The 11971-nt window shown below is 41.7% G+C and overlaps 1 protein-coding gene across 3 annotated transcripts; it reads right to left on the reverse strand.

Annotated features, from left to right (window-relative positions):
• Positions 1–2214: 2214 nt before the first annotated feature.
• Positions 2215–10785, reverse strand: smim29 (small integral membrane protein 29). Of its 3 annotated transcripts, none has more exons than XM_061258020.1 (5): positions 10612–10785; positions 8885–9194; positions 8289–8314; positions 6779–6884; positions 2215–4136 (listed from the first exon to the last, which is right to left on the reverse strand). In XM_061258020.1, exons 2-5 carry the CDS (start codon positions 8987–8989, stop codon positions 4068–4070), a joined length of 306 nt encoding a protein of 101 aa, XP_061114004.1. In that variant the 5' UTR covers positions 8990–9194; positions 10612–10785; the 3' UTR covers positions 2215–4067. The 3 variants fall into 3 exon arrangements, with proteins under 3 accessions (XP_061114004.1, XP_061114002.1, XP_061114003.1); XM_061258018.1 differs by having other exon boundaries at positions 10606–10785; XM_061258019.1 differs by lacking the exon at positions 10612–10785 and adding an exon at positions 10506–10597.
• Between the last annotated feature and the right edge of the window lie 1186 nt (positions 10786–11971).

Genomic DNA, 11971 nt, shown 5'->3' on the forward strand with positions numbered 1-11971 from the left:
CCCAGAGTGAACAGTTTTGTTCTTGAAGCTGTAGGCTATAACAATATATTATTGTCTTTTTACAAGATAATTAGCTAGTTGGCGTTTTGGTCTTTTTGTTTCTTATACAAACCCCCCCCCCCACACACACACACACACACGCATACCCCAAAGCCACCACCCGCCTAACGAGATAAAATGATTGTTGGCTGAGTTTCTATAGGCCTAGGCTATTTAGGCCATTTTGTTTCTGTTTGTGTTTGTATATATAAACGTATAAAGGTTGGTGTGGTTCAGTCGAAAGGAAGGCTAAGAGGGAAAGGCTAAATGTAATGAATGACTGTTGGTTTTGAAGACAATACATGCAACTACTTTGCTTTTTTACAGGAAATACAGAACGAATGTGGGCTTTTTCACCCTCTTAGTTTTGTAACTACCTCTGGATCATTTCACAGCTGACGTAGCCTATGGATGCTACCGTATCTGTCAAACGGTTCTCTATAACAATGATTCATGGTCAATACACGCTTAAATCAAGATCCGTTACCTTTATATTTTTTTATTTCAAAGAAAGCTTTATTTTGGGTTGTTTTCCCCTGGTAGGTACTGTTCAGCCAGGGGCTAGAATGGCAGATAGGGTTAAGTGTCGGTTTGCTCTTTGAACCTCTTCCCGACAGACTGCAAACGCAATGTTAATATGAAAAATATATACAATATGTTAATGTCTGGCTCAGAAGAAAGGTCTGCCAAGCCCCACCAAACCATACAGGAGCCCTGTTACCAGCGGCTGGGGTCTGCAGCTGCTGTTCCAGTCCCGATTTTGGACGTAGGACATCGTTAGAGGTTCACTCTGTTGGCCTATCAATTGCCCTTCTTCCCGTTTTTACCAAGGAATAATGAAATATAAATGTTATTATCCCTGTTACGACAGTGATGTAAAATCACATCAGAAACTTTAAAGGCATAAAGAATAGTCCTGTTTCTGGTTTAACAACACCAGACTACAGGAACAGTGGTCGAGAGTTGTAGCCTACAACGTGACCACGATTCTAGACGTAAACAATTAATACTTCTTGCCGAAAGAGCTTGTCCCATTGAGTGGGCCGAATATATTTCAGTGTGTGCCATTGCACACATTAATTACTAAAATGATAGGGAACATTTTGACTTATTTGCAATGCATTTAATGTAAATTCACTCTTTAAGTGGAGTTAAAATGCCTGACTGGGTTGCTGGACTGGCTGCGGACCTATTCAATGAAGGTATCAATTGAATTTGGCAGGAAGCGCTTCAATCAAAACAATGACTTAAACGTGAATCTAGACACGAACAGGCAGGGCTTCACTGGCCCTGCATGCTCTGCTTGGCGCTGCCTTCCTTTCTTGCTGGAGGCAAGGCTGGATGGATGGACCAGGGAGCTGGAAACCAGTTGGTTGGGAAGGCTTGGGAGTTTCTAAAACTTCTGGTCAGACGTTGCAAAAGATGTGATGTTTCGTATTTCTGTTCCTGAGTTCTCATTTGCATTGATTGAATAAATTGTTTAATTGATGTGTTTACCGACTGTGATCTGTTCATTTTATAATTTTGTATTATTACAGCACATCAGTTGATCATATACTAACTTGATAAAGGTTTGCATTGCATGTAAACAGGCATAATCACAAGATTAATTTACAGTTGCACAAATAACCTGTATGTCGTACAGCCAACCCATGTGGTAGGCCTATAGCAGGGCGGTTTATCAAACATAAAATCCAAGCGTTACCTAAAAATTGGATTAATGAACATTATTTAAACATACAAGTACACAATAGTTCTGATACCTTGTGTACAAATGGCATTTAAAGGCCTATTGATTTAATGGGTCAATCTTGTAACTATAAGAAATACTGTATAGGTTACCGTGCCGCATTTCCACATTTATCCAAGAACAGAATCTCCCCAAGCATGTCTGTTCAGTCCAATTGCAACCGGCATAGCTACATTTACAGTGCAGTCCTTAAGTATTTGGACAGTGGCAGATTTTATATTGTTTTCGTTCTATACTCCAGCAAACAGTTGAAATAAAACAATCACTGTGTTGTTAAACTGCAGATTTTTATTTGAGGGTTTTTACATCCATATTGGGTGAATGATGAAGAAACATTTGAGCTGCCAATTGTCCAATTACCTTTGGTCGCCTAAAATTGGGGGTTAAAATCAGCTTACGTTGAAAACAAAATCAGACCATGTATATAGTTTCATATAGGTTTATTTAAGTTTTAATGACAGACCATACTTTTGACATCACATAATGATGTAAAAAAAGATTCAAGTAATGCACTCTGCACTTTAAGTAGGCTATTATTTACATTTTTTATTTGCAATGTCAGGGCACACAGTCATAAAACAACACCACTCCCGTATCATCATAGAACCCAAACAATTTGTTTCAAAAGAGTGCAGAACATAAGAGTTGTAGCTAGTTTTTTCTTAAATTTATTATCAATGGCTTTTGGTGAGATCGTAAAATTATGGTTCACACCCAACGAATCCACCAAGTGTTCCTGACAATCCTTCATGTACAATACTGAAAGAACATTGAATTATTCAGCATCTGCTGGGTTGCCAGTGGCTACCAAAACATAAGCTTGACATTCGAACCTTTGAACAGATACACATGCTGATCTAGGTCACAGTGTCCTAGCGACATCGCTGTCTGAAACGTGAGCGTTTCATACACATTTTCAGGACATTACATTCACCGATACAGTGGACAAGCCATAGAGGGGTGGGGGAGGGGGATGTTTTCATTCAGATGAATCATTGAATGGAAGCGTGTTTTTGAAGGAGCACACAGAAGACATTTCCTGAGCGGTCGGCACAGTCAGTGAGATGGCATTTCTCTAAATTGATACAATCACTTGAAAGCAGGACCATCCTCGTGCCGGTGTACTGAGCATGCAGGGGCATTTTTGAGGCCGGTAGTCACGGCCCCCTCCGCGCACGTGGGCGCGGGCCATGGCGAGGGCAGGAGTTATCCAGTGTTAGGGGTTAGGAGTTTATTTTAAACCACCGGTCACAGCATCAGTCTCTGCTCTTTCTCCAGCCATAAACGTGAATACCATGAAGCGGCAAACCCCCTAGACTAAGCTGTGAAGTGTCTCAGTGAAAGAACAGTACTTTGCCTGCTTTGCCTTTGCAGGAAATGTGGAGCCATCGTATTTCTTTTGAGACAGGTATTGGTTTCCAATAACCAAAGTGTTCATTTTAATTCAGTCGCCTGTTAATCCTGTCATTTGTGTGTGTTTATGTGTGTGTGCCTGGAGAAAGGCAAACAAGAGACTTTCCTTAAGTTGAATGAAATGTTACATCTCAAACACGAGAGGCCATAGAAACACAGTGCAAGTCCTGCAGGTTATTGATACATCCTCAAACAAGGGAATTGGACAGATACATGTCAGTTCTGGGAAGGCAGGTAGTCTGATGGCCATAAAATGGCTGCCCTTTACAGTGGCCTTTCCTGCACATCTTTAGGTAATGCTCATCAACATTAAAAACAGGAGGTCACAGCAAACTTCACTTCTGATTCAGGGCTAACTAAATACTAGCATCGAGGCCACAGTCAGGTCGTTGCTTGTTAATACGGACAGCACTCCCTCGATTCCAAAAGATCATATCGCTCATCCAAAATATTCACAGAGAAACTATATTTAAATAAATTCTTAAATAGATCATAGGTAAAGTCTACCTTTGGCCAGGGTACATTTTCCATATTCCACAGCAGTTGCAGATGTAGGCTCAGCTTTATAGGTGATGGGACGAGACAAGTTGTCAAAAACACAGCTGCAGTTTTGGGCAGGGGACAATGGTGTGCATCCAACAGGTCACACTGTAATCAGCTGACCCACAGAGAAGGAACCATTGGGACTTTGAGACACACAAGCAAGGTAGCGAGATGAAGAGGAGACCTTTTCTGGATTCAGACCATGTGGCAAGCGACTGCTCAATGGCAGGTCAGGTCACCCTTGTGTCGGACTGACATAGTCCTCACCTTTATTGTCCACTTCTTTGTCCATTCACGTAGGCCAAGGGCCTCGGCCACAACCTCAGGCGTGAACATCTTTCATCAGTAGGGGGCGTCGGTGCTGGTATGCCCTTGCCCAACCCTGTACCACCTGACGGGGAATTGGAGAAGAGTCGCAGGTTAACCTCTGCAGGCTTACATTCTCAAACGCTGGTCCTGGACAGCCACAGGGTCTGCTGGCTTCTGGTGTTACTCAGCACAGAACTCAGCAGACCCTGTGGTCCTACAGACAGCGGAATTCAGTTAACACAGGTTAACACAGGTTACTCAGGTGTTCAGTCACTGATGTTAAGGTGAGAACAAACCCCATCAGACCCTGTTGTACAGCAAAACCTTTTCCACATGGGGGTAAAGGTGTTGCTGGACTGTCGAAATCCAGCATGTTTTCCAGTAACTTCCAAACCATGATCTTTACTGTATTCCATGCACAGCAGCTTTCATTCCAGCAGAGCTCTTCATTAATTAATTTGACTGAATTCTTAATGAAATGGCGTCCTTGATTTGACACATTTAGCAGAGATCGGCTGTTAGATTTTCTTTCATATACAAGATTGTGGAAAGACTAACAATTGGTTTAATAATGTAATTTAGTGTTCTGCTGCAGCTAAAACTAGAAATATGTCAGCCACTCCACGACCAGAGTAACTAGCCTCTGTACTGATCTAAAACAGTAATACGTGGAAAAAATACAGCATTTGCAGCCCATTATGCTATATTCTTGGGCCAGAGCCTCATCAAAAGGGTTCACCGTGTTCTCTTGAGCATCCTTGTGATAACTCTGACGTGTGGTTTGTGCTTATTTGCACCCATAAGAGAAATGACTGCTAAGGTGATAGAAGTAAAGAACTTTTGTCTACTCTCATTTTATACTAGATTTCATTTCAGGTTATCTGATGTTCCGGAGCTTTCTTTTTGCAGCTGTCAATTACAGAAAAAACTATACGTTAGCATATCAAAACCTGTCACTCAAGTGGGCTTCCTTTTTCATGGCAGCACCATGGCAACCGACACCACATGCTTGAACCTTTGAAGCTGACATCAGAAGCAGGTTTGATATGTATGCTGGTGGGAGGGACGAGGACTGCATTCCAAACCACTGCCTCTGCCATTGCTGCTGATCTCAGATCAGGGAAGGAGGCTGCGCACAGGCAGCCACCTGCCTTCTCATATAGGAGGCCACTGATCAGAGATCAGTGATTCCCAGCGAAGTGGGCGAGTGTTCAAGCTGTTTCTGCCCACCCTGCTCTGTTCCGCACGGTATGGGCAGACACAGCAGGCGAGAAAACCGCACTAGAATCAGCAAGCACGGCCATGCTCAAGTGCACCTGAGGCAGGATGAGATGCATCCTTCCAGACAAGCACCCTGGGGCGTAGCCAAATTCCCTTAAAAAAACAGCCATTATTTTTGTTCTTGTGACCGCCTGCACTGTTGTGCCATCTAGTGTTTGTGATGTGAACTGCAGTTGTTGTGCGCTACAGTGCTCCTGCTGTGCCTTAACAGATCTAACACATTGACAGCAGTATGGAAAGAGGGGAGAGGGTGTTGCCATTATACATTTTAAATATGCTAACATGTACACTCCAGAAACCCATGTTGCCCTGATTTTAACCAATGAAACCGAAACACAATCTTGAGATTCCGAGAGACCGTATGACTCCAGACAACAGGCATCAATATAAGTGAGGATCTAATTAATATTCCCCTGCATCACATGAACATAACTATCAAAATGTGTACCAGTTTCAAGAAGTGGACTCCTTTCAAAAACCATGTTGAACTGTGAAATGTTGATAAGGTTATTTGCCTGGAGAGACAGAAGAACTAGCCCAGTTAGCTGCAGGATTTTGTGCTGTAGGCTCAAAGCCATATCTGTTCTCGGATGCCCTGGGTTAATTGAATTGAGTCATCCGTGAGAAAGCTGCCACTATCCGGTTTCTGGCCCCACTCCACCGACTCAAACACTCCTAAGAAATGTTCTTGTTGCCAGGCAACTTCAAGAATGAATGGTAAGTATGCAACTCCAATAAAGCCATTTTGTGTTTCAAAAAAACCCTTTGGGCAATGTCTCACGGTGAAGATTTCCACACAATGCCCCTACAGCCAACTTCACGACTGCTCTGCACATTGTTACCGCTAGGTGGTGCTATAGTTGCCCCACAGAGAGCAAAGAGACAGAATGAGGCTGTAGTGTTCACACGTGGTACTGTGCATTAATTAAGTACTACCATTACACTACAGGTGTACATCTGAGATAGCCACAACACAACTCTAAAGTCAGAGGTGAACAAGACAGAAAATCTTCTTGATTTGACCCAATGTTTTCACATGCAAGATAAAATCATACAACTGGAAAGTATAGATTGTATAATGGAGTGATTTGTTTACTTTGAGTTGCAGATGTACACGTTAACCAATATCTGGTCAGGTGTTTCAAGTACTAAATTGTACTTGAAGGTTGCTCTTAAAATAGTCATTGCATAAAGATGGGTCTAGTGGGCGTGGGGTTTTCAGCACAGAGAGAAATCGGATTGATAAACTACAATGTTGTGGAGCTGCAGATAGAGCTCCATCAAGTAGACGGGAGGGTGTAGCTAAAACAGGTTAGGGTTAGGGTTAGGGTGAGGGTGAGGATAGGGTTAGGGTTAGGGTGAGGGTGAGGGTTTGGTTTGGGTTAGGGTTAGGGTTAGGATAGGGTTAGGGTGAGACGCTGAGAGAATGTAGTTTAAGGCTACCTTGGTGTCCTCTTCCCTCCACAACATCTCCTGCTCAGCCTCGCTCAGCTCCTCAGACGGGTCATAGGTGTAGACCGGGAGGAGCTGGTGCCGCAGCCGGTCCATTCTGAAACACAGCAGCGCAGCCATGTTACCATGGACGCTTCTCACTTGGAGCTTCCGAGACTAGTTTTCCTCAAACAATTTCAATGACTGTAGACCCATCCCACTGCTGCCACGTGGCCTGGCCGTTTCAGAAGGCAGCCAGCCGCTCTGAAATCCACACACTGAGCCTAACAGCTCGGTAAGAGGACTGTGCAACTGCTGCAGGCTGATTGCAGACGCTCTACTGACCAGAGGAGGTGCTATTGAGCACGGAGGGAGGGAATATTCCAAGTGAAACCACCCCTCTCTGAGCAATGCTGTGGCCAGTTGTGCTAGGGCCCCACAGTCAGCACTAATAAGACAGGATTTTCATACGTAAACGTGGACTGTGCGGTGCGTCGCAACACTAAAGTCCTTTAAACTCATATTATAAACATTAAATGTATATAGTATATTCTAAACCCATTCTTCATGTATAATTATAATTTAACATGTTCCACGGCAGTATTGGAGCCAGTGACATTTTAAGTAAAATGTTCGATTGCACCACTAAGTAAACAATACTGTTTTTGGACGTGATGAGTGTTAAGAAACTGATGTTTAACGTTACTGCAAACTGCTCATTTAGGAGTAAGATGAGGGCATGGTAAAGTTCTGACCTATATATGTCCTTTTTGTATCACATGTTTATCTTATTAAATAAAAATATGTTTAAGCATAAGAATCAGCCTATTGCATGACATAACATATTGCTTTGTGAACAGCATTAGACTGTATTTAAATCACAACATGATCCAACATATCAGCCAAATCATGTGACCTATCGACATAGAAAAAATACAATTTGCAGGATCAATAGCAAAAATAATAGCTATAAATCTCATGCACATTAGTGCAGCATTTCATGAGATTGAAAACCTAAGTGAAGCCACATTTTGTGAGTTTTGCAAACAGAATAACAAAGAATAATCAGCAACAAAAGTGATTTCCCTTAAAATTGCTTGGCCCCCTGAATATGTGCATTAATTTCTGACTTTATACATCTGCCATTTCTAAAGTGCAACCCTGCCCACGTGTCAGGTGTAAATGAAGTTCCCATAATGAAGCAGTTTACTTTTATGTTTACATAATTAAACTTTTTTAGATGCTAGTCAAATCTGAAAACACTTCTGCATATCCATGGGAATTATGAACTAAGCATGTTACCAACCAAAATGTGAAATACTTCTGTTGTAAACATTTGTTAAAATTTAAGCCAATACAATATTCATTCACATTTGGATCCCTGGTACTACTGGCAAAGATCAGATAATTCACCTTAGCAACACTGTCACAACCTCCAGTAAAGGAACCTTTTGATAGGAAGTATATCTTCCCATTGAATTCATACAAAGGACTCTATTTACACTGCTGAAAGCTGACTCACCTTCTCTTCTTACGCACGTACATCACCTAAAACAGGAAATAATGGATGTTTAAAACAGGCAGGCCTTAAACTATTGCAATCAGTATAAAGTGAATGATACTCTTACAGTGAGAGGGACATTTAAAAAATGCACAGGAAATATTTTATGGATAGCTATAGTGAACTTAATGAAACCTAATGTTTAAATGTTAATGCATGCTTACAACATTTAAAAAGTATGAATCTTAAGCCTGCGCTTGTCACTTCAGCCTAGTGATAGTAATATGCAAATGAAATCCACAAACAAGTGAACACTGCTATTTGTATTGTGTAGAACTACAGTGTATGGCAAAGTATTGTAGCTGTTACAGGTCACAGTTACTAACTAAATGAAGCTAAACAAAGGTATATCTATTAAATGTTGCATTTCTTCAAATATTAACATTACTATGCATAACTCACTGAGCTACGTGTGAGTGTATATACACGTGTGCCTATGTATGCTTATGTGTTTCTATATGTGTTTGCATGCTTGCAAAGAACTTGAAGGTCCACTGTAATAAACTTTAGGGCCTATTTACAGTCCCCTCCCTCCCTCCCTCCCTCCCTTTGCCTACCACAGCAGCAACAATCCCTATGATGGTGATAAGGAGGAAGGGCACCAGCACATAGCTGACCGCAGCGTCCCCATCGACGGTTGGGGACTGGGTGGTGCTGTTCATGTCTGTCGAGTGCGCGGGTCAGGAGGGGGGCGGGGGGGCTCCCCGGCGAGGGTCTTAGCTGCAGCGGTGAACCTCGGCCCCCACTCGAAAGGAGCGCTTAGCCACCAGTCCGCTCCTCAGGTTTCCTCCCAACTGTTTACGCCTCATCCTCAGCACTCATGTGACCTGCACATGGTCTCTCTCCTTCAGCTAATCACTGCGAAAGCTGTGTGTGTGCGGGGGGAATGCATGTATGACAGAGAGAGGGGGAGAGGGAGAGGGAGAGGGAGAGGGAGAGATAGAGATAGAGAGAACAGGAGAGCACAGTGTCACATACAGTATGGTTGAGGTGGATAAATAAACGTTTCTCCCAGGCGTTTTTTTTGGTTCCACAGTTGTTTTTATGCTAGTTAAGGGTGATATGTAATTCTACAGGATACATTTAGATTTGTTTTAAATAGTAGCTTGGAAGACTAGTACATAGCAGTGTGGCTGTAAAGATTTACAGTGAGGTTATGACAGTAATTTATGGATTCTGTTACCTCAGAATGTTCTCTCAGCCCATTTTGTATAGCCTGAAGTTGTTCATTAGCTGATTCCAATCATTGAACTAAATGTGGTCAGTGCAGTTCGGGGAATAAATTAGCAAAAAGGCACAAGCTAATATGACTGACAAGAGGGTTCACGAAAGATAGCAGAGCATTAGGTATACACCAGGGAAATTGCCTTGATTATATCACTGTGCCAAACACAAAGAGGAAATTCAGTTACCGCAGAGGGTCAAAGTTGGAAGCTTTGAGATCGAACCCGTGATTGAGTTCCTGCCGATTCTCGCCAGTTTGAGGGTTTTTTTCCCCCCACTATGCCTGCTATTTGGGGGTTTCCGGTTGTTGTTGTTTTTTTGTTTTTGTTTTTTTGCTTTTTCTGATCCTCTATGAAGCGTCTCTGTGACAGCAGAGCTATTCAAATGAAATTGATTTGATACCGAGTTCTGTTGAAGCAAAAGCAATACCGAGTTCATGAGTGTCATGTGATGTTCATAGTCTGACTCCATACAATGAGGTTGTCGGTTGTATTTTAACGAGCTAACACACCAATGTTACCTTTTCCAGCCCACGTGAACGAGCCTAAAGTCTACATGCGCACACACTGAACATGAACAGCATCACTTGACAACCACCTAAAAAGACTCTAATGTTACGGTAAAACTGTGACCGACAAGCGAATAACGTTGGCTCAATGTTTACGATTCCGTTATATCAATTCGATCTCAATGTTGTGGCTAGTCTTTGTCAAGCATATAGTAACTTGAACGATGGCATTAGCTAGCTATACTAGGAGCATTCTAGATGCTTTCATCACTAGGCCTTGGGATGGACAAGCTAAGATAATGTACCTAACAAATACTGCTCGCTGTTGTTATGTGATCTGTAAACCTATTGTATTATGCACAGGTTTTTTTTTTGGTCAACTGCGATGAAATCCGCCTAATGCTGCAGCCTCGGCGACGTAACATGAAACACTGTTTTCAAATTACCCTTTTTCGCTAAAGCATCTCGTTGATATATTCCAGATAACCCTCCATAGCTCATGCATCAACACTGCCCAGAAAACGATAGGATCAGCACAACACTCACCAATACCTGCGTCTTGCCCAACGCTGGAACCAGGAAGACAGACGAATATTCTGATTGACAGCGAACTAGGGAAGGGCGTGGAAGCAAACGCTTTCAGCCAATTGAAAATATCAACTGCTCATCCATCACTCGGGGACCTAGTGTTGTCAGTTATGTAGAGGCACCACCAGGTGGCAGGAGGGTCTAGTACATGATTCTGTTCTTCGTCCACCATACGTCCATATACGTCGTATACCAACACGAGGAAATGGAAAAGCGCCTGCCTAATAGGCGAATCAAAACATGAACATAAAAAAAAATACATACAAAACAACTACTATTCCATATTAAGAACTTAGAATTTTAAGCATTTTTGTTAATGCAAGAGAAAGAAAATACAAAAGAATGATGTATGTGGATGTGGACAGTAACAAAATAATGTTTCAATTAATTAAATTGTTTTTTGATTGAACAGTGACTTTGACCTCCTTGTCTTGTAGCTAAATATGTAAACACAATGAAAATATAATACATTCCCATGATTCCCGATGTTGGACAAAACTGATATTATTAGCCAAAACTCATTTAGTATTTAAAATCTTTGGTTCACACAGACAAATAAGGGCAAGGGATTCCTATAAGCACAGTAACGTGGTATTCTTCTTATAAATGTTTTTCCTCTGGATTTTCAAAGGGCCAATCTGTTACACAGACCCCTGCTGTGTCATAGACAGACCATGAAGCTAATAGATTTGTATTGGGGCTGCTTCCTCCACACTGAAGGCTGTGACCTCGTGAAGAACGCATGAAACATTTAATTATCAATTAGTAATGCCTCACTACTTGCCTACCTTGAGTGTCACCAACTTAAGGGGTTTGGATTATTTTAGGGGACCCAGTAGAATCTAGACAACAAAGCAAAGATGACTCCAGGATGGCATTAAAATGCAACACCCTATTCAAGGGTGGGCAAGGAGATCAATATCTATTTCTAAATTTGACATCACCTTCTGTTGTTAATTAGCAAATTAGTACAATCATAAATATGATATAACATTTATTATTGTACTATTTGTACAGGGAAATGAATGGCATCTTAAGCTCTTGTATCCATATATAAAATGATGTACTTGTCTAAACTATGAATGTAAATGTGTATATTGGTAATTAGGGTATGCGGGTAATTGGTGAAAACAAAAACATACTTGGTGCATACAAACCATCCCTTACGAATGGAACTGTGTCCCAGTCAAAATGGCTGTTTTTTATTTTCTGTACTTATTTCCATGTAAAATTCAGAGATGTATTTGTAAAAAAAATTGTTTCTCAATCAGATTTTCATTTTCACAGTAATTCTAGATCCTGGCTCTGGGAACCTGCCCATTAT

Source organism: Conger conger, chromosome 10, assembly GCF_963514075.1.
Source record: "Conger conger chromosome 10, fConCon1.1, whole genome shotgun sequence".
In the NCBI taxonomy this organism is placed as follows: domain Eukaryota; kingdom Metazoa; phylum Chordata; class Actinopteri; order Anguilliformes; family Congridae; genus Conger; species Conger conger.

What these genes read in the sequence shown, in the direction of transcription:
- smim29 (XM_061258020.1), bottom strand. Translation starts at nt 8,989, where the DNA reads ATGAACAGCACCACCCAGTCCCCAACCGTCGATGGGGACGCTGCGGTC. An exon ending in TAGGGATTGTTGCTGCTGTG is followed by an intron (nt 8,315 to 8,884) that starts GTAGGCAAAGGG and finishes TTCCTGTTTTAG; the next exon opens with GTGATGTACGTGCGTAAGAA. An exon ending in TACGTGCGTAAGAAGAGAAG is followed by an intron (nt 6,885 to 8,288) that starts GTGAGTCAGCTT and finishes GCTGTGTTTCAG; the next exon opens with AATGGACCGGCTGCGGCACC.